Source organism: Lissotriton helveticus, chromosome 7 (assembly GCF_964261635.1).
Source record: "Lissotriton helveticus chromosome 7, aLisHel1.1, whole genome shotgun sequence".
Lineage (NCBI taxonomy): Eukaryota > Metazoa > Chordata > Amphibia > Caudata > Salamandridae > Lissotriton > Lissotriton helveticus.
Genome location: NC_136068.1, coordinates 1,859,759,392 through 1,859,782,243, shown reverse-complemented (window position 1 = coordinate 1,859,782,243; position 22,852 = coordinate 1,859,759,392). Strand labels below are relative to the sequence as shown.

General features: G+C 46.2%; 1 protein-coding gene across 1 annotated transcript in view; it reads right to left on the bottom strand.

Annotated features, from left to right (window-relative positions):
• The window catches only part of LOC144767796 (uncharacterized), a 126,947-nt gene that overhangs the window by 5,616 nt on the left and 98,479 nt on the right, over nt 1–22,852 (bottom strand). The window contains exon 3 of the mRNA XM_078651175.1: nt 18,607–18,936. Coding sequence (XP_078507301.1) covers nt 18,607–18,936 — 330 coding nt within the window. The remainder of the gene's footprint in view (nt 1–18,606; nt 18,937–22,852) is intronic.

The window sequence follows — 22,852 nt, the reverse complement described above, 5'->3', positions numbered from 1 at the left end:
TGAATCACATGTTTATTTAGAGGGTCTTAGCTTAAAAAATCAATTTCCATAAAAATGCAACTAACACTAGGCACTAATTACTAATAAATGACTGCTAAAACAATGGATAATCCTGAGGGCAAGTGGATTTTATGATTCTGTGCCTGCTTAATATACCACATAATTATGCATTTGCCACATTTGTCACATACAGTGCCACATAATTTGCAGATGTCTAGAGAAATGTTGCTTGTAGCTCAAATGGATGGAAAATGAACAGTCAGACAATCTGCTGCATAATTTTTCTTGTTTGCATAAATTAGGCAATCTTGACACTTAATTTAGATAAACATGCTGTATAATTCTAATGGAGCTGAAAATGGTAAATCTTTGTAGCGTGGTTTGGGGGCTCCCATTATGATGAAGAAACATGTGTGTATAAATGTATTTTATGTGTGTGTATATGTAGTTAATGTAGAATAGAGAATGAGGTGACAACACTGTGTACAGAGGTGCGTGATTTGTAGTAAATTCAAGGTGGTGCATAAATTAGATATGTAAGTTATAAATAAAACCTTAGAATTTCTAATGTTTGTATAGTTTAACTTTGGTTTCTATGGGAGGAATAAATAAAGTTGTCCAATTATAACTTTTCTTTAACTTTTGTTTTTTTCATTGAATTTAAATGCTTTTTATTTTTTAATAAAAATGTGTTTTAAATCATGGTATAGTGGTGTACAGTGTTGGCGAGTGTTGTCATATAGGGGAGTGGCATGTCATAGAGAGGAGTGGAGAAGAATGTGCTAGAGTGTCATACAGCGTAGTCCTGGAGGGTTATGGAGTGGATTAAAGTGTCATATAGAGGCCTAGAGTGTAGTAGAGTGTTGTAGAGTGGAGTTGTAAATAATACAGTAGGGTGTCATACAATGTACTGGCATAGAATGGAGTGTTGAATGGTGGCATAGAGTGAGCTATAGTATCATTCAGTGGGGTCGAGTGAAGTGGAGTCGAATAGGATTGAGTGTAGTATCCTGTTATACAGTGGAGTAGTATGTTGTGCAGCATATAGCGTGGAGCGGAGCATAGTGGCCTGTTGTATCATACAGTGTCGTAAAATGTTATATAGCTGAGTACTGTGTGGTACAGTGGAGTGGAGGGGAGGGGAGTGGTGTGTTGTATTGTAGAATGGAGTGCGTACAGTGTCATGGAGTGTGGTAGAGTGTAGTGGTATAGAGTGTTGTAGAGTTGAGTGTCACAGAGTCTAGTAGAGGGGAGTGGCATACAGTCGCGTTGTAGAGTACATTTTGAGAACAGGGGGGTAGTATGTCATAGAGAAGAGTGGAGTAAAGTGTGGTGGAAAGGCATAGCGGTAGTTACATAGTGTGTGTTGGAGTGGAGTAGAGTGTTGTAAAGTGCAGTAGAGTGTTCTACAGTGGAGTGTAGCAGCGTACAGTGTGGAACAGTGGTATAGAATGTGGTGGAGTGCTGTAGAGTGGGGCGGCATTCATTGGAGTATCATCCATTGGCGTAGGATGGGGTACACTTTCAAACTACCATACAGTAGAATGACATCTCGTATAGTGCTGTGGCGTGGAGTGGAGTACAGTGTAGTGGCATAATATAGAGTGGTGTAAACTGTTACTGAGTGGAGTGGTATGCTGTGTCATAGAGTGTGAGAAACAGTCACAGACTAGAGTGGCTTACAGTGTTGTAGAGTCAAGTGGGATACAGTGCCATTAAGTGAAGTGGCGCAGATTGGAGTAGAGTTTAGTAGAGTGGAGTAGTGTGTTGTAGAGTGAAGTGAAGTACATTCTGGTGAAGTGGTGTTGAGGGAGTTGCGTAGAGTGTTGTAGAGTCGAGTACAGTCTGGGAGAGTTGCATAGAGTAGACAGTGTTCTATAGTGACATAAACTGAAGTACAGTTTATCAGTATACAGTAGAGTACAGTTTGGTAGAATGGGGTAGAGATTTGTAGAGCAGAGTAGACTTGAGTGGCATAGACTGGAGTAGTGCAGTGTCATACAGTGTTATATCATAGAGTGTTGTATCATAGAGTATTGTGGCAAGCAGTGTCATGGTATTGAGTGTTGTTTGCGTAGAGTGTCAAGGCGCACTGCGGTGTGGTGTAGAGTGGAATGGAGTGGAGTGAAATGGCGTACAGTCGAGTGGCCTATAGTGAGGTGTCCTAAACTGTAGTGGCGTACATTGGAGTGGGGTAGAGTGGAATAGCATACAGTAAAGTGGGGTATAGTGGAATAGCATACAGTGGAGTGTGGTAGAGTCGAGCACAATACAATGGAGTGGCATGCAGTAAAATACCATAGACTGAATTTGCGTAGAGAGGACTACCATGCAGTGAGATAGAGTGAGCTGCATACAGTGGAGCGGCATAGAATGGAATAGCATAGAGTGGAGTGGCATACAGTGCAGTGCGACCCTTGACCCTGCCAGCAGGTAGGTCGCCGTCCGGTCCTCCTGTGGCGCTGCCCTGCTAGTGCTCTCGCTGCTGCCTGAGTAAGTCCTTCTGTGCCTGATCACTGTTGCCTCCCTTTGTTTTCTGTGCCCTTGTACCCCTCTCCTCCATTTTTTTGCATTCTGTACCCCCTGATCACTGTTGTCTCCCTTCGTTTCTCTGTGCCTCCCTGCCCCACTCCCCCGTTTCCCCTCCGTGCCACCTTTTCCCGCCGCTGCGTCCCTGCGGCCCCGCCCCCCGCTGTCCCATCCGCCACTCCGCTCCCACCTCCCAGCTGCTCCTCCCTCCCACAGCCCCTCATATGGAGGCGCGCCAAAGACAAGCCCGTCCGCACCTGGACCGCGTCCAACGCCAGAATCCCTGACCCCCGCCCCACCCAGAGTACCCGACTAAGATATGACTCCACCACCCTCAACGCACTCAACACCAGACAACCACCCGCCTGCTACCGAGCCACCCAGAAATGATCCCACGGACCCTTTGCCAGCAAAGCCTGCAAATTCACCTGCCTTCGAACCTGCCCCCGACCACCAAACACAGCAGCAACAGCAACAACAACCTAAAGTGCATCCTCCTCAACACCCGCTCCGTCCACAAACACGCTGTCGAACTCTGGGACCTCTTCGCACAACAGCACCAGATGTCACCTTCCTCATGGAAACCTGGATGAACGCTTCCTCGGCCCCTGACATCGCCATAGCCATCCCGGACGGCTACAAAATCACACGGAAGGACCGCGTCAACCAAACCGGAGGAGGAATCGCCATCGTCTACAGGAACACCATCAACATCACGACCAACATCGAAGACACACTCTCCGCCGCCGAACACCTACACTTCTAGATTCATACCGACCCCAAGACCACCCTTAGAGGAACGCTCATCTACAGACCCCCAGCGAAACCATCGCCGACTTCATCAGCCCGCACGCCCTAGCCTCACCAGAATACATCCTCTTAGGGGACCTGAACTTCCACCTGGAGAAAAACAACGACAACAGCACCTCCACCGTGCTCGACAACCTCGCCAACCTCGGACTCAAACAACTGGTGAACACCCCCACCCACCTCGCCGGCCACACGCTCAACCCCATCTTCTCCGCCAGCAACCACGTCTCCTTCCGCCACTCCACCGTACTACACTGGACCGACTACAGACGCATCCACTTCACCTTCGAAAAGAATACATCGCACCACTGCACACGACAAATTCCCCGCAGATGCTGGATCAAAATCACCACAGACCAGCTCCTCTCATCACTAAACCAGAACCCGCCAGCCGACACCGCGAACACCAACAAAGCAGCCCACAACCTCGCACAGTGGATCACCTACTGCGCCGACGACCTTGCCCCACTGCAGAACCCCCCAAGCAAGACCGGCAACAGGAAAACATCATGGTTCACAGACGCCCTCAAAGAATCAAAGAAATCCTGCCAAACCCTCGAAAAAACATGGCGCCACGAACGGACAACAGAAAACCTGACAGCCCTCAAGAACGCCACTCGCGAACACCACCAGATGATCCGCACCACCAAAAGGGCATCGTTCAAAGAGCGGCTAGACAACAACACCCACAACTGCAAGGAACTCTTCAGCATCGTCAAAGAGCTCTCCAACCCCAGTGCCAGCAGCAGCGACATCACACCATCACAAGACCTCTGCAACTCCCTCGCCACATTCTTCCACCGCAAGATCACAGATATACACGACAGCTTTGGACCCCAGACTCCGCCTCCAGTCACCGAACCAACGACCCCCACCACCACCCTCAGCACCTGGACCCCCATCCGCACAGAAGACACCTCCCACGTCATGAACACCATCCACTCCGGCTCCCCCTCTGACCTATGCCCCCATCATATCTTCAACAAAGCCAACATCATCATCGCACCCCACCTCCGGAACGTCATTATCAACTCCTTCACGTCAGCCACCTTCCCTGAGAGCTGGAAGCACGCAGAAATCAACCCCCTTCTGAAAAAACCCACGGCAGACCCCAAAGACCTCAAAAACTTCCGCCCCATTTCTCTTCTTTCCTTCCCGGCAAAAGTCATCGAGAAGACCGTCAATAAACAGCTGACTGCATTCCTTGAGGCAAACAACTCGCTCGACCCGTCCCAGTCCAGATTTCGAGCCAACCACAGCACCGAGACCGCCCTCATCGCAGCCACCGACGACATCAGGACCAGGATGGACAACGGAGAAACAACCGCTCTCATCCTCCTGGACCTCTCGGCAGCCTTTGATACCGTATGCCACCGCACCCTAATAACCTGCCTCTTCAGCACTGGGATCCAAGGAAAGGACCTGGACTGGATCACCTCGTTCCTCTCCGGCAGAACCCAGAGGTTCCGCCTCCCTCCCTTCCGCTCAGCGGCCACCGAGATCATCTGCGGTGTCCCCCAAGGCTCCTCGCTCAGCCCAACCCTCTTCAATATCTACATGACCCCCCTCGCCGCCATCGCACGCAAACACAACATCAACATCATCTCCTACGCCGACGACACCCAGCTGATACTCTCTCTCACCAAAGACCCAGCCACTGCCAAAAACAACCTCCAGGAAGGAATGAAAGACGTCGCAGAATGGATGAAGCTCAGCCACCTGAAGCTGAACTCAGACAAGACCGAAGTCCTCACCCTCGGACAATCCCCACTCACCTGGGACGACTCCTGGTGGCCCACGGCGCAGGGCTCTGCGCCGACACCCTCGGACCACGCTCGCAACCTGGGATTCATCCTGGACTCCTCCCTCTCAATGACCAAGCAAGTCAACGCCAACTCGTCCTCTTGCTTTAACACCCAGCGCATGCTCTGAAAAATCTTCAAGTGGATCCCAACCGAAACCAGAAAGACTGTCACCCACGCCCCCGTCACCAGCTGACTGGACTACGGAAACACCCTATACGCAGGAACCACCGCCAAACTCAAGAAATGACTACAACGCATACAGAACGCCTCCGCACGACTCATCCTCCGCATTCCTCGCCACAGCCACATATCCGCCCACCTGAGAAACCTGCACTGGCTCCCGGTCAGCAAGAGGATCACGTTCAGGCTCCTCACCCACGCACACAAAGCGCTCCACGACATGGGCCCCGAATACCTCAACAAACGCCTCTCGTTCTACACCCCCACCCGCCAGCTCCGCTCCATCAGCCTCGCCCTCGCCACCATCCCATGGATTCACAGAACCACCACCGGAGGAAGATCATTCTCCAACCTGGCAGCCAAAACATGGAACTCCCTCCCTTCACACCTACGACTGACCCAGGACCACCTCACCTTCAGGAAACACTTCAAGACCTGGCTATTCGAGCAGTAGCAGAATCCCCCCCCCCCCGTCAGCGCCTTGAGACCCTCACGGGTGAGTAGCACGCTCTATAAATGCAGTGATTGATTGATTGATTGCAGTGGAGTGGTGTACAGTGGCGTGGTGTATATTGGAGAGGCATACAGTGGAGTGGAGTACGGTGGAATAGGTCATAGCAAAGTGTCGTAGAGTATAGTTGTGTACAGAGGGATTGTGTACAGTGGAGTTGGTATAGTGGAGTAGTGTACAGTAGAGTGGTGTACAGTGGAGTGGCGTAAGGCACAGCGGCATACAGCGGAATAGCATACAGTGCAGTAGCATACAGTGGAGTGACGTAGACTGGAGTAGCATATAGTGGAATATTGTACAGTGGAGAGCCATAGAGTGTAATGGCACACACTGTAATAGCTTAAAGTGGTATGGCGTAAAGTGGAATGGCATAGAGCGGAGTAGCGTACAATGAAGTGGCAGTAAAGTGGTGTATAGTGGACTGGCCTAGATTGTAGTGGCATACAGTGGAGTGGGGTATAGTGAAATAGCATGCACTTAGAAACACTCAGTTAAATGACACTGTACACTACAATGTGAAACATATGTTTATTTAAAAATAAAAAACTTTAAACTCTATGAAAAAAACTAATGTTAAAGATAAGCAATAATTAGGAAAACATCCTATATTCAAATCCAACCTAAACTATACAAACATTAGACATTCTATAGTTATAGTTCTAACTTACATTTTGAATTTATGCACCAACTTCAATTTACTACAAGTCACTCACCTTTGTACACAGTCTTGTCACAGTACATTAACTGAAACTCCTCCTTAGATGTGTTATGCCCTTGCATATTATATGACTTTAAGCATGTGAAATTATAGCATTGATAACAACACTTATGACATCTGAAATTACATCATTTCAGAAAAAACACTGCATTCCTGTTATCATCATATTGCTGTCATACTGTTAAAATGATTAACCTGTGAATACCCTACAAGATGTTCCTCCAAAACTGCCTTATAGGAAACATCATTTATAGTGCAGAAAATATGAGGTCTTATTTGACTTGTCAAGCAGAGGGGATGTGTTTTAGAGTCCCGCTCCTACCTGCCGCCTGCTCCTGCCACCTGCTCTTGCTTCCTGCCACTTGCGCCCTAGTCCTGGGGGATGCGCAAATCTGCCAGCACTCTCCTCGTGGCACCCGGCCCCAGAAGTCAGCTTTCAGCGCCAAACGGTGCTTTAAAAGCGGCAACGGGCACCCGCAGCGCGGGACGCGAATAGGTGTGCCTGGGCCAAGGGCGGGCCCGTCTGCGCTTGTCATCGCCCGGAAGAGTCTGGGCTGGGCCACCCCTCTAACAACGGATGGGAGGGCTATTTGAACTAATTATTAACTATTTCCAGGTACTGTGGCATTCCTATACTGTTGTTCACCATTATCTGCGCATGTGGTGTTGTTAACATCGGAGTTTAATAATGAGCAAGCACAAGGGAGTTGCGGGGACCTTGGACACCTTTATTGTTATGGCAGAATCAATGCTTAGCCACAAGTATGCACTAACTGAGAGGCGTCTCTCTCTGGATCCCATACCATTGCAGAGGGGCCTTTCCCTGGGTCATATTAACTTGGGAGTTGCTCCTCATATTCAAACGTCTCCTATCACCCAAGGCCAGTCACAATCCTATATCGTATCCATCTAGGAAGTAATCCCTGCAGCTACCCCTTAAGGATTTGGCAGAGCTACAAGAACTCGGACTTCTAAACCCCATGATGAGGATAAAACGAAGGAGCGACTAGTGAAGCGAAGGAGGGGAGCACATATTTAAAAAACCAAACAACCGAAACGGTCCCAGCAGGCCAACAGTGTAACAATTTATACCTGTTCCATCAGCACGCAGACTGAAGCCGCCTCTGCCACTTCTTTATAATGTACCCCGGGGGGATGTTGTTCTAAACACCCCTGGGGTGACTGTTTCTGACATCGCTTTTATGCGCCTCAAAGAACTTTTAGATAACAGCCTCGCTTCGCTCCAAGGTCGTTTAGATCACATGGATATTGTATTGACCACCCTGATTGGTAAATTAGAGGGGTCACACTTCACTGATATTGTAGGGGATGGTGCGGGCCTAGCTGTACCAGTTGCACCTAACGTATCTAATAATAATATTGCCTCTGATTCCGTTGATAAATTGTTGACTAGAGTTATTGCCATTGAGGATCTCTTAAAGACAGGGCGCGAGACTTCGTTTATCAATCCTTCATACAACTCCTTACATTTTGTGCGGGAAGATGGTAAGGTAGCTCCCCTCTTGCAGACGGAACCCCCGCATACTTCAGATAAAGTGCCTGAAGGTCATAAGGGCTTCAGCAGCACTTCCTACTCTGGTGCCCTGGGTTATAATAAGCCAAGAGATATCCAGTCCCCGCCCATTCCCTGCACAACCCAGCTGGTTAGGGAGGAGGCCAGATTACATTTACCCCCGGAAGCCACTCCATATACCATCATACTAGCAAATGTTCTGCAGCTCACCCCCATGGTTAAGGAAACATGGGAGGGATTGAGAAACAAGGCTCTCCGTTGGCTCGGGTCAAAAAACTGGCTCACTGAGGCCCTTTTTGGCAAGTTCAAAATGGAGAGACGAGTAGGCTGGGTGGGGAGAAGGGACAAAAAAACGGTCACTGTATTGTACTTACATTTAGATCACTGAGATTGGTATTTGAGGTTTTATGCAGACTCGGTAATGATCGTACAATTAGAAGTGGCATAAATGTATAGCCCCTTGGTTTTTTCTATCCCCCAATGCATAATACTAACTCCCCTTTAAAACAGAGACCCACTTATCTTAATGCACATGAACGATTCAGATTGCCCTTATATATTAGATCTGACATTCTCCCATCCCTGGACGACATAGATTGACTTACTCCTCTGCCTAGCTTGACCACGCAAAGAGGGCCAATCTCAACCAACTCTTTTAGTTTGGGAATAAAATCTATGAACTCTGTAGCAAGGGATTTTACTCAAAATGCCCATAGCATTAGGATTGTCCCTCCTGAAGGTCATATCTACAGTGGCCAGGGGACATTGATTGGTGTACAGCCAGCCAGTGATGCAGTTGGTGATACCATGGCACCTGGTAATAGCATTATGGGACCACAGCCTATAAGCGTAAACACCTTGCACTTACCCTCAGTAGCAGCAAACTATTTTATGCCTATTAATGGTGATAGAAGCAGTGACTCTGTGAATCTGATAGTAAACCACCAGGAAGAGAATTCCTACAATGATGCTTTTATGTTTGCTACCTGGAACGTAAATGGTCTTTCTGGTAAGGTCTTAACATCTGACTGGGCTAATTTCATCCTTGGCTATGATATTGTATGCTTCCACGAGATCTGGTGTATTAGCCAGGTCCATGTGGAAGGATATTCATCCCATTTTTTAGCAGCTATAAGATCACAATCTGGCTGAGCAAAGGGGGCCTGCAAATCCTCATTTCCAATAAAATCATGGTAAATGTTAGGAAGGTTATAATTGTGGGCCCATATGCACAATTGCTATGGCTAAATAAACAAGGGGTGAAAGATTTGATAATAGTACATTTTTACAACAATGTCTTCGGCAGCCCACGCGATAGTGTGGTAACAGCTATTGATTAGGGTCTGGAAAAGTTCTTATCCATAGTCAATACTGAGTATGCTTTAATTTGGACAGGAGATTTTAACTTGCAGGCATGTGGAGCTCCTAATACAAAGCCATGTGGCCTCATAAATATAGACGAGGAATCTTATAATTGTTGCCTCAATGCTTACGGGGAAGCGCTCAATCAGATTATGGTCAAATATAATTTTTACCTCCTTAGAGGAGCCAGTGGCATAAATGAGTCCTCTAATCCAACTTTTATAGGCAGAAACTTTAATTTTTTAATTGACCATGTATTGGTTTCTGCCTCTGTAAGCCACTCGTGTGGCAACCTTACTGTGGTACCCTCATTGTTTAGTGACCATAACCTTCTAAAACAAACTTTTTTTTCTGGGGTAAAAAGATGGATGTTTTTAACTCAGCTAATCATATAAAACCTGTTGGGACAAATGGGGTATCAAATAAATGGACAGGTGCCAATCCCTCCTTGACAATGAGGAAAATAGTACCTTCCAACCAAAGTGAAATTGCATATTGTCTTCAGGAGGAAATCACTCCATTAGTACTGATCCAGAAGTGCTTTAATATTACTAAAGTGATTAAATCTATTTTAACAAAGACTTCTGGGCCACTAGGCAGTAAGAAGAAGGGGTGGTTTGACGGTGCCTGCACTAAAGCTCTAAGGGGCTTGAAGCATGCCCTGCCTCAATCTCCAGGTGACTTATCTAACATTCAATCCTTATAGCAGGAATATAAGGCAGCCATAGTGGTCCGGAAAAGGACACTTAAGGAAGAGGCTTGGGAAAATGTGGCTAGTGCAGCAAAAACTCAAAATAATAAACTTTTCTGGGAGACGATAAATGCCCCATTTTTGAAGAATGATACCACTGCAGAATTCTTCTCTTTTTTCCCAGTGGACAAATGGGTGGAACATTTCTCCAACATTTTTGGTAGCAATAGGGAGACGATCATGTGGCAGGATGGGCTATTAGATGTGGGAAGTAACCTCCCCTTGAACATTAAAAATTAGGAAGTCATTCAGGCTATCCATGCGAGCGCAGGAGGATGGGTCCCAGGCCCGGATGGTGTCCCGGTTGATGTTTTTAAAACAGTGCCTACCTTATGGGGACCCATCCTAACCAGAGTGCTTAATATAGCTGCCACAGATATAATCCCCAAGTCATTGGGTGAATCTATTATCATTCCCATATTTAAAAAGGGGAATAAAGAAGACCTTATAAATTATCGCCCAATTTCACTCATAGATACCGCAATGAAAGTAATGAGTAGCGTCCTCCTTTTCAGACTTGAAGAATGGGCAACCGAATACTCTGTCTTGACACGAGTCCAATACGGGTTTAGAAAACGTTTAGAGACTGTCAAACAATGTACTAACCTAGAACTGCTGATTGGCAAATATACTAGGGAAAAGGCAGGATCCTTATATCTCTGCTTTGCCAACCTAAGCAGGGCATTTGATTCAGTGGAACACCATTTGTTGTGGTCAACCCTAACAGAGATTAGAGTTCCCAGGGCTATAATTGGGTTCCTCTCCCGCCTGTATGAAAAGTTATCTACACAGGTCCGTTTTGGTCTCCAGGGAGAATGTATTCCAAATTTTAAGGTGGGAAGGGGGATTCGACAAGGGTGCATATTAGCAATAATTTTATTCTCCTTATTTTTTAAATGGGATTGATAATCACTTACATGCAATACAGGCCAAAGTCCTTATGCTGGCAGGCCACCGACACCGATTTTATCATATGTGGACAACGCCGTACTTGTTACAAGAACCCCAATAGGCCTACAGAGATTGATGGACGCATTTTCTGACTTTATGATGCAGAAGAAAATGGTCATGAATAAATCTAAAACTTACACCATGATTTGTGGGTCCAAACCCAAACCCCAACCCCTTAAAACTCTTTATATTGAAAAAACTCCTATTAAGACTGAATTCCTTTTGTTATTTAGGTATTGTTTTTGTGGACAATGGCTTTTGGTCTCAACACAACTCAAGGTATTTTTAAATTTTCTTCCAATCTGGGGCGTCCACCAGTTAATGAGATGGTAGCCTTATTAAAAGCTAAAGGCACGAGTATAGCCCTTTATGAGGCAGGGCTATGGGGTCACTCAAATACTAAAGACCTGCAAATTCAAGAAAACCTGTTCTTGAAATGGTTGCTTTATTTACCGAAACCGCAACCAATACCATTGCTCATTATGAGGTGGGTCTCCAGTTTTTAGAAAATGTCCTATTGGCCCGACCTCTACTACTATGGGTTTCAATATGGAAAAGGGAAGAACAGGTTTTACCAGATCAATTATTTTCGATTGCCTTAATCTGCAAAATGCACTTAAAATTCCATGGCTGCTATACGTTAATACTGTCCTACAAAAAATATATATATAAAACATCAGTATGGACAGAAACGTCCAAAACTTTAATCGACTCTAAGAAAATAATTAGAGACACCTTTTTACAAAACAGGAAAGATCTAAGGTTAATGACTGAAAAGAACAAACCTATTGTGTCTCAGTATATATCATACTAGCAGCCCGTCCCGATGTTGTCCGGGTATGAAATAGAATGTGTGCAATGTGTGTATTTGGCAAGGGCAATTTATTTTAAAATCTCGCGGTAGACAACATTTTTTGTTTCATTTGAATCTGGACGGAGAATAAATTGGTTTTGAACATGCCGGATCTAGAGAATGCGACATATAACTGTCCATGAGTGGAGCAGTCTTCTCGTAAGTCAATGCCTATGACTTTCTACGTTTGACCTTGAGATTTGTTAATGGTGGATGCAAATGCAATGTTAATAGGGAACTGTAAGCATTTAAATTGAAATGTCAGATCAGTAGGTATCATGGGTATGCGTGGAATGTGAGCTAACTGTCCAGCAGTTGGGCCTGAGAGAATTGTTGCTGTAATGATATATGGCAAAATAGTTTTGACCTGTAGGTGCGTACCATTGCATAGATTGGGTGAATGTAGGTTTCGTAATAACATGATAGGTATTCCTACTTTAAGTTGGAGTAAATGAGGTGGAAGTCCGGAAGGGTTAAGGGAGTTTAGGAATTCTTGAGGATAATGCTTGAGGCCCAGCTGCAGCCATGGTTGATGTTAGCAGCCGCGTGTAATTTCATTTAATGAGAGAGTTGAGTGACAGCGCGCAGGAGAGGCTGCAATAATAGTCCCCGGAGACACGCTCAGTCGTGTGTGCCCCCGCTTGAGGTCCAGCCGCGAACGTACAAAAATTACAATTGTGTGAGCCTTGAAAGTTTTTCCCCGCTCTTATTATTTGTTTAGGACCCACACCGATGGTCTTCGGCCCGAGTGTTTTTGATACGCACCCAGGGCAAGGCCCACACTGCATTCGGCCCTTTCAGACGCACCCAGTCCAAGGCACACAGTACATTCGGCCCTTTGAGATGCACCCAGGCCAAGTCCCCAGTATGTGTGAGACAACGGGCAGTCCCCCAAGGGAGTCGAGCGAACGGTTACTTACCACGCCTCCAGGTGAACGCAGACGTCCATTGAAGGCATAGCCCAGGTGCGCAATTGGTATCCTATTTTTAGAATGTGAGGCGATTGGTGGCTGCCGATTGCCGCGCAAATTGTGTACGCCCTTCCAATACGCAATTGCCTTGCCCACTCTCGTTTGTGACGCCCATTGATGCGGCGCAATTGCGTAATTGGCTCGCCTCCAGCTGAACGCAGACGCCCATTGAACGCTCTTGCTCCCGTGCATTTTTTGGTCGCTGTGTGTAAATTAATTTATGCACACAGTTGAGTGACAGCGCGCTGGAGACGCTACAGTAATTTTCCCCGCAGACACGCTCATTCGCTTGAGGCCCGGGGCAAGCTGTGAATGTGAGCCTTGTATTATTTTTCCGATATGATTATTTTGTATGTACGACCCACATGGCATGAAGGGCGGAACGTAGCACAAGCCCCCAGCATTTGTCACGCCCCCAGCAGACGCCCACAGAAGCACATGATATGATTATTTTGTATGTATGACCCACATGGCATGAAAGGCGGAACGTAGCACACGCCCCCAGCGTTTGTCACGCCCCCAGCATTTGTCACGCCCCCAGCACACGCCCACAGCACACAATATGATTATTTTGTATGTACAACCCACATGGCATGAAGGGCGGAACGTAGCACACGCCCCCAGCGTTTGTCACGCCCCCAGCGTTTGTCACGCCCCCAGCACACGCCCACAGCACAACGCAGACACGCCCACAAAGGACTGCTTTGCTGGCAGGGTTCTTTTACCTTTTAAATGTATATGGTGGGTGTCTGCATAGCCTATGTCCTTCTGCTGCAACTGCCCTCTCCAATGCTGTATTGGGTGTTGTGATTGGTGCTGTGGTTACTGAGATTACCCGCCTCAAAGGTTTGGGCTGTCTCTTTATAATATTAGTATGGATAGCAGCGATATGACCACTAATAAATATTTGTCATATGTGACTTATGCACAGCATAGCTTTGTATTACCGAGATTTAGATGTGGCATTGTTCATTTCCCTGTAGCTTTTCCTACTATGTGGTTACATCTACCTGCAGATTTTTTATGTCCATATGACAATCTAAGCAAACAGATCACGTTGCATTTTATGCTGTTTTGTAAATTTTATAAGATTTTTAGACGTTTTTATTTAAAGCCACTATTTATTACTTATAATATCAGGTCATATAAAGAGGCTATGAAATTTTTAGTAAGACTAGGTGACCCCTGACTTGTTATAGTGTTGCCCTGTTAATTTTTAAATCAATTAATAAGAAGAAAAATATAAGATTAGAGGATTATTGAATTGATATGGTTTTAAATACGATTCGTTTTATAAATTATCATTTTATGTGTAAAAATTATGAATTGCCCCATTGATGTATAAGTACGAACGTTATGGTCAATACAAATGTATATGTTGCAATGTTTTTATAATATGATTGTATTTGTTCTATTTTTATAATGACTGTTCTTTTATGGCTATCTTTAGATAGTCGAATAAAGATTAATGAATGAATGAATGAGTCTAAATTGCTGGACGTAGGGGCTAATCCCTGGTTTAGAATTCGCCAGCCAGCAGGTGGGGCCAGCAAGTTAGGTGCTCGCTGCTGAGACATGCAGTGATTCCTATGGCATGCCTTAAAATCCCAGCAAAGTCACTTGAGCCTCACCAGACATTCAAGAGTACTATTAAAGTGGACATTACTAAAATGTGTAATTGTCACAACTAAGTAATGACTAAAATGCAATATGAATATCATTGTAAAAATATGTTATCACTATTATTAGACAAATACGTATCACATGAGTGTAGGCAATTTATTTTGTACTTCATTTTGTAAATATGTGTAATGTAATGTAATGTAGCTATGTCCAACTCTGTAGTGTAAATATATGAAAATCCACTGCACAGAATTCTATATAATGCTGTTGCAATTAGATGTCCTCCCCACCACCATCAAATCTTGGTTTCTGTAATCCACTATCAAGGTACCCAACACACTATGTTCTGTTTATGGGAACTGTGTGCTACTTTGCATATACATGTTTTCTGTAAATTGAATCCGCTGCTTTAGCAAACTAAATAATATTATTAATTAACTATTTACTGAACGTGCCTTTTATTGATGATGCTGAATATGTACAGTAACATTGCACACAACAGTGTTTTTGATCAAATATGGAAGGATTTCCAACTGTTTCAAATGATAGCCGAGTTTACTGCTACCCACCCCACTACACCACCCTGCGTGTGGTTCCTGGATGGCTCATTTCCTCACAATAACATAGAGCAGGCTTCAGTCTGCAGGATCATGCTCTTTACCCTCCTGCTGAAGGACCCGCTGAGCTCCACACTTGGCAGAACAGCCTTCTCCTTTTCCAGGCAACAGGGGTTCTAGATGTCTTGATAACTTTAGAGGCCACAGCAGCATGCAGAATCCTGCTCCTGGCAAATGCCTCTAGGGGCTTATGCATCAGACCTTCTCTCAGGTGAAGTACAGATTAGTGGTTGAAATGTACCTTCATTGCAAGCACTTAAAGGAGATACGGGTCAACCTTTTGGCAAGTTACCTTTAAAAGTAGAAATGCCAGCCAGCCTACCCAAGTGCCTTTCATGGGCATTCCTCTCTGACATTTCGAAGGCAGGATAAAATGCAAACTCCAAAGTCAACCAAACACTCCACTGTAGATGCAGGGCAGTGCCTTGCACCACACAGAGGCATGGGATGCTGGGGTACAGTCCCTGGGCAGATTGCATGTTTTTGGAACAATGTCGATGTATATTCCCTTGTCCAATTAAAAGTGCAGGCTCTGCAGTTTAGGGTACCACTGACAAGTCCTGCACCCCCACCCACCAACAATGTTGCCATTGTCTGGTGTATGGAGGCAGGAGCCACACCAGATTATTGGTGGGTGCAAGAAAAAGGATTAGTTGATGTTCACTTCAAGAAATAATTTCACTAACTTGTCAGGGTGAACCATCAAAGTTACTAAATTAAACTGAGCTCAAACCCTTGATAGCTATGGCACAGAGCAGACGGGCTTCTCTGAGGACAATCTGCAAAGTATTTAAAAGTGCCAAAAAAGTAATAAAATCAAAAGCACAAGCAAAACAAATTAGAAAAGTAGAGTAAAATGAAATAAACAAAAGGACACAAAAGCGACAAAAATTTGGAGAACCGGAGATCCTATTGTTTTACAGTTTTAAATAAAAATAGCATCAAAAAGCCCTAAGTGCCACTGATAGTAAGTGGAATGGCCCAGGACCTAGGTGCAGTTTCAAGGCAGATCACGATCGAGTGCAGGTCAGATACCCAAAGAAGGTTCATCCAGGTCGAAGATTTTTCAAAATCCACCTGCAGGGCAAGCCTGGGGCTGTATACGAAGAAGGTGCATCACAATTGGACACCTTTGCCACAAGGTACCAAAGACAGCTCCAAAGGTCTTAGAAGTCCCAACTTTTCAGGATTTCTGGAGCAGCTTCTCTGGGTCATTTCAAGTGCTCACAGGACCCTTTTGTAGCTATTTCATATCAAAAGTTACAGATCAAGGTCTATAATCTGTACTTTAGCATTTTTTTATGATTCAGCTACAGCCCTGCCATTGAAAATAACTTTGGGACCTAGTCACTGGAGGAACATGTCAATTTAAGTTTTGCACATGTTCCACTGTTACATATCAACACCCCACCTTGAGATTAAAAAGGTGTACTTAGTGGCACCTTATTAATATTTAACATCATGGTTTACCAACTTTCAAATACCTTTATTTTGACAGGTTGAACAAAAGGGTTTTAGGCCCTGCAGAAAGGCTACCTCTGACAGGCCTTTAGCCATGTTTTTAAGGCCCTCTCTGTGGATAGCACAATAGTAGCAGCAGTCCACAAGCTTTCAGGCTCTGGGTACATTTTCTACACCATATACAAGGGCAAGTTAAATAAGTCAATTAGAGGTACCTTAATGTAATCACGTTTAAAGTGAAGCACAGGAATTTTAATACCATTTAGCAGGGCCGTAGAGGACAGAGTAAATTCAGAAATACAAAAAGGGCAAAAATTGAAGAATGCACCACGCAATAGATGGTAATTGCCAACAGTGGTTGTACCCTTTCTGTGCTCTCCCTGCCCAAGGAGGTGTTCAACAGGTACAATAAGGGGAGGTTCCTCCACTAGGGCAGAGGAGCGTTCGCCCCACTGCTTTGTCGCAGTGCGAGATGCAGAAACATAAATGGTAATAACTACCATTCTATGTTAATGCTTCTCGCACTGCGAGAAAGCAGAAGCGTTTGGTTGCGGGCGGGCAGTTGAGCTGGGCTTCCTTTGCGAGGGCTGAGCAGGGGAGGAGGGGAGTGCCCACTCCTGAGGGCGCGTTGACTGTTTGGTCAGTCCTCTGGGGCCGCCAAAACCAGTCATGCGCACTTCACTGTTCTCCATGCTGGCTGCTATGCAGCCTCCATGGAGAAAATGGCTTCCCCGTAAGCCCCTGGCTGAGCAGCGTTCCCACCAATCACAACGCTGCCATTGCAGCATTGTGATTGGCTTAGGGGCGTGGAGGGGGGGCTGCCTGCTTCCTTTTCCTGCCAGAGGCAGGAGAGCAGGAGCAGGAGCCGAGAAAATACTGTACCCGGCTGGCAGACAGGTACATTTTTTACCCCCCTAACACCTGTGATTAATGCCGGCCGCGACTGGGTACAATGCCAACAAATCATGGAAGATTTCCAGTAGGCTACACTGAATATTGAGTCCTCTGAGGAAATAAATGATAGCACATAACTTTGAAGCAAAGTAGGGTAGCACAGCCTTTCTTGCCTTGTGAAGACTTTAGTTCCTACAGAAGTGGCAAATAACCCTGGATCTCAGAGAAGACATTGCCAGAAAAAGGAGCAGAACAGGAAATGTGATCAATTATAAATGGGAAGCAAAGATACATTCTGCATCAGTTGTGGGTTTGGAAAAAGAGTTAGGTAGCACAGAGTTGGGTATAAAAACAATTGGAGTGTCATCATCTGCTGCTGTTGATGTTTTCTTTACCCGGTCTTCCTCCATTACTACAAACCACCTCAAAGACATTCCTGCAGATGTTGAGGTCTGGTAGTGTTACCTCATTCTCCAGTGTTGTCCTCAAGATGAAGATTGATTTTTCCTGGGCTTTCTAGAATCACTGGCACTGATTAGAGCTGATCCCTGTTTCAGGTGAAAGCACTGATGCACCTAAAACCCCATTCTACTGTGACACAGCCATTAGGATGTATATAAGCACATGTTCACATAACATGACAACTAGGGCACAGTCATGTTGTGCTGAAGTATGTCTAGTGGACAAGACCTTAAATGTAGTAGGGATGCCAAATGCAAGCAGGGAAAATGGGCCACCTGCCGCACAAATGGGAGGTAAAATACAGCAATAATCAAGTGCAGTAGGCTACTTACAAATATGGACCCCCACTGCACCTGCTGCACACATGATATGTACAACACTTCTGGCCTGGACCATCTGACTTCCAAACACAGACCATACATGGTTTCCATCCAATCCAATGTTCGGGGTACGTTTCTATCAATACACTCTTTCCGTAACTTTACCGAATACTGTGAACCTGGACAACATTATCAATCTGCAGAGGTCACTACAAGAACATGAATTATGACACTATTCTCTAGTCTCTTCTTACCAAATATCGGCAAGACGCATCGCATGCCACACACGGTCCAGCAGCATTTTTGGAAGTAACCGCAATCTCTGTCCAGAGAGCAGTTCCTCAACTCAGAAAAGCCAAGAAGATGGCAGAGACTGGATTTTTGAAGAAGGGGGAAGTCATTTCTCATCTGCTCAAGTGACCAGTCTGTTTCCTGGTAGGAATGACCTCCAGTAGAACCGTTGGGATCAGATGTTTCTCCAGATGTTTCAGTCAGCCTGGTAACAAAAATTTCCATCTCTTCAGGGTGCTTTCTGAAGTATTCATCAATACACATTCCTGGTCTCTCAAAATCCTCTGAGTAATCTATGATATACAAATATTCAGATGATAGGTTTAGTGCACAGAGATACCATCCAATGTCATAAATGACTTAATGTGTCAATTATGCCCATATGTCCTCCATCACCCACTCATTCATTCTCCCAGTGGCAATGTCTCATGCTGCTGCCCAACCTTTGAAGTGAACCAGATCACTCCAGCTCACTCTTATCCACACTACTCCACTAACCTTCACGTAACCACCCGCAACTCTTTGATTTTACTTTACATTGCAACAACACGTAAACTTCCAGTTCAACAATGTCACACTAGCACGCAATTACCTGCATTATTCAAACAATCAAAGGTTTACCCTCATTTCAGTAAGCCATTTCACTCTACGGGCATATTTAGACTCGGGTCACTCCAACTCACAGCCTGAAATGAGTTTCTATTTACTCCGTGTTAGACCTGTCTGCTTCTGAGAGTCCCCTCACCAATATGATTTCTTTTGTTCCCCTGTAAATCCCAAAATTTGTCGCTTTTCTTTGTCTGCCAGGACTTTTTATGTGCTGTCTCATGGGGTTAGATGTTCCTTGATGCCCAGTTGCTCACAAGGTTTGTGGCACCTATTTACAAGACACATGACGAAACCTGTGGCGTTACAAACTGGGGTTGTCAACCTGAAGATATGGCCCTAAAATGGTGGACACCCTTTTCCCTCATGTGAGTGACTCCCATTGGAGCCTTCATGAACTTTGACCTTTGGAGGTTTTGGCGCCCTTTGTTTGGCGCGCTTTTCTGACAAGAATGTCTTTATTTTCTCTCAGGTACACAAAATGGCTGCTCTAGAACCACAGTACGGTGGCTGGGAGTGGCCTAAATACACCTCCAAAGGGCCATGTCATTGTCACAGCCAGAGAAGGTTCTAGAACCTTCTGGCTCGTGCCAGCACCCCAGGGCACTGGCTATATAAGGCTCAGTCCCTGGCGGCCATTTTAGATCAAAGGAGAGAAGAGGTTCCAGACTTGACACCAGATTGACACCTGCCCTGTTGACCCCTGAGGTGGCTGGTAGCGCGGGCAGTAGAGTGGCAAAGGTCATTGGCATTGACCCTGGCTGGCGTTCCAGTTATCCGCATTAGCGGTGACCTTGTGCCTACAGCGCCTGCCCAGCGAGTGCCTCATTTCCCCCAAAGACTGTGGCCAATTGCGTGTGCTCCCCGCCCCCCCGGTGGTGAATTATGACAGATTTCACGAGTCGCGTGGCGAGAGCAAGTTCGCCGCGACCGCGATCGTCGACTGTGCCCCCTTCGTGACAGGCGCCTCTAGAGGGGAGCTCGGACGTCTCCGAGCCCCACCAGCGTAGAGCGCTCCCTGCGCGGACTGAAGGTGAGGTGGTGCGCCGGGGCGGGGAACGCCGGCCTTTGTTGGGCGGGACTAGCGTCCCTGCCACTCCCCAGTGACCCAGAAGCTGTAGCTGTGGGCGGGAACCACCCTGTATGCGGAAGTCGGAGGGAGGTCCAGTGAGCCCCTGAGAACCCCGTCGCTGGCGTGAGGAGTGCTGTGCCCTGACTGAATTGCTTTACGATCACAGCCAATGTGAGGTTGGCCCGTTTCTTAAAGTAGTGTGCAGCGTTGTGAAGAAACTGTGAACCGGCATTGTTTTAACTGAGCGCGAAGGTTGTGTGACCTTGCCGGCAGCCCGTTCGTCAGTCTAAAGACTTGGAACTGGTGCCGCCTGAGTGCTAGCGGTGACAAAGCCTGTAGGTGCGTAGAGACTCCACCGGCAAGCAGAGGTCCTATTCCGGTGACCGCCGTGTGCAAATAAAGTGTTCACTGTGTTTCCTTGCCTTTTAGATACACGCGCATGCTCCCTGAATGAGCCTTAAAGAGTCCCAAAACGCATTCTGTGCCCAGAGAAGCCTGTACACATTGTCCTTGAAACCAACAGAAACTGTAAGAGAGTTATCTTTCCAAACTGAAACGTAATGCAAATGTAATGTTCCTGAAATATTTAATTGGTGGCAGCGATACCAGAATGAACATGTTTTTATTTATTTAAATGAACCAGTATTTATTCTGCTAGGCGAAAGTGATATTTATTATATTGATTTGTGATATTTATTACTGTTAATATTTATTCTATTTATTGATGCTATTTATTACTGATATTATTTATGGTATTACTCATTACAGAATTGAAGCCCAGAATTGTGTGACCAAAAGAAATGTATATGTGCTATCCCAATCATCCCTATTTACAGAGAATTTTTACATAAAGGAATCGTATTTTTCTACAGCAGTGGTGTGGTGTCCTTCTTTTTGGTGTGGCTGCATGAAGGGTTATTATTGGGTCAAAGCCGGCTTAACACTACAGCCTTCACTTGCCTTGTCACTTGAGCCAAGCTACCCCCTTTGTGCTGGGCTTGCCCATCGCAGGTCCAACATAAAATTGGTACTCAGCGGGTGGGATCACGAGCCGTGCTTGTTTTGTACCCCATAATAATTCAGTGTGCACCACAGGTACACACCCAGAGTTTTCTCCTAGCGGCCCTCTAATTCAATCTTTTGCTTTTTCTAAATTCTTCCTGGAGGTGGGTGGAAGTGACCCTCAGAGTTCCTATCCTTGTAACCTACTTCGGGGTGGTTGTCCACACTTTTCACTGACAAGATGGAATTCGAAATGTCAGAGCTGGAGACCTATACTGTGGCACAGCTCAAGGATTTCTGTCAGGAAAGGGGAGTGTTCGTTAGGTGAGGGGCCAAAAGAGAGGAGCTCCGTACTAGTCTGCGAGCCTGGGTGGAAGCACACACGGAGGGAACGGTGGAGGAGGAGGAGTCAGACAGAGGTACTGTCATTGAGGGAACTGCGGAATGTCCCCTGGGGGTGGGTGTGATGTCAATCAGCCCCAAGGTAGCCTCACGGAAGGGCAGCAGTGTATCCTCAAGAGGGTTGTCAGAGACCGAGTTAGTCGACAGGAGAGAGGAAAGACAGTTAAGGTGGGAATTGGCCAAGATGGAGATGGAAGAGAGAATGGCAGGGAGGAGAATGGAACACGAGTTCAAGCTACGAGAACTCGACCTCCAGGTCCATAACATCACTCGGCAGGGTGTCGAGTCAAAGGAATTTGCCAGGGAGCCCAGGCCCCATTTACCCAAGGACGTAGTCGCCAGTTACACCGCTGGAGACGACATAGCCAAGTGGCTGGCAGCCTATGAGGTCTCCTTAAGAGCCCATGGGATCCATGAGAAGCATTGGGGGGGTGGATTATACCGGTACATGCCTCCGACAGGTAGGGATGCCCTATTGGCCCTAGACCGGGAGGAACAGGTAGATAACCCCGCCATGAAGGTGGCGCTCATCAGGAAGTTTGGGTTGACCCCAGAGAAATACCGGCAAAGGTTCAGGGGCAGCCACAAACTGAGCTCACAGAATTGGGTTGACTTCCTGGATTATGCAAAAAAAGCCATAGATGGGTGGGTCCAAGGTAGTGAGGTGGAGGACTATCGAGGGTTGTACGACCTAATACTCAAGGAACATCTACTCCAGAAATGTCTTCCCGAGCTGAGGCAACACCTGGTAGACAGCAAACTTACTTGCCCCCGTAAGCTTGCTGAGGAGGCAGACATTTGGGCAAGTACCCGAGTGTCTACGAAGGGGATGGGAGGAGATTATCAGAAGTCCGGACAGGGTGCTCCCCAGAAGAAAGGGGGAAGAAGATAAAAAGAAACAGGAGTTCTCCAAAGGCCCCCAAAATAACTTTAAGGGGGAAAGTTCCTTCTCCAACTTTAAGGCTAACCCGCAGAAGCGCCCTAATCCTGGCCAGAGTCAGCAGCCAAGGGTTGTCCATTGCTTTGAGTGTGGTGGTATTGGACATTATAAGGGAGACGTAAAATGCCCAAAGAGACTACCCCCTCCCACTGGAGGAAAGACCCTGGGAGTCACTAGTGTAGTGCTC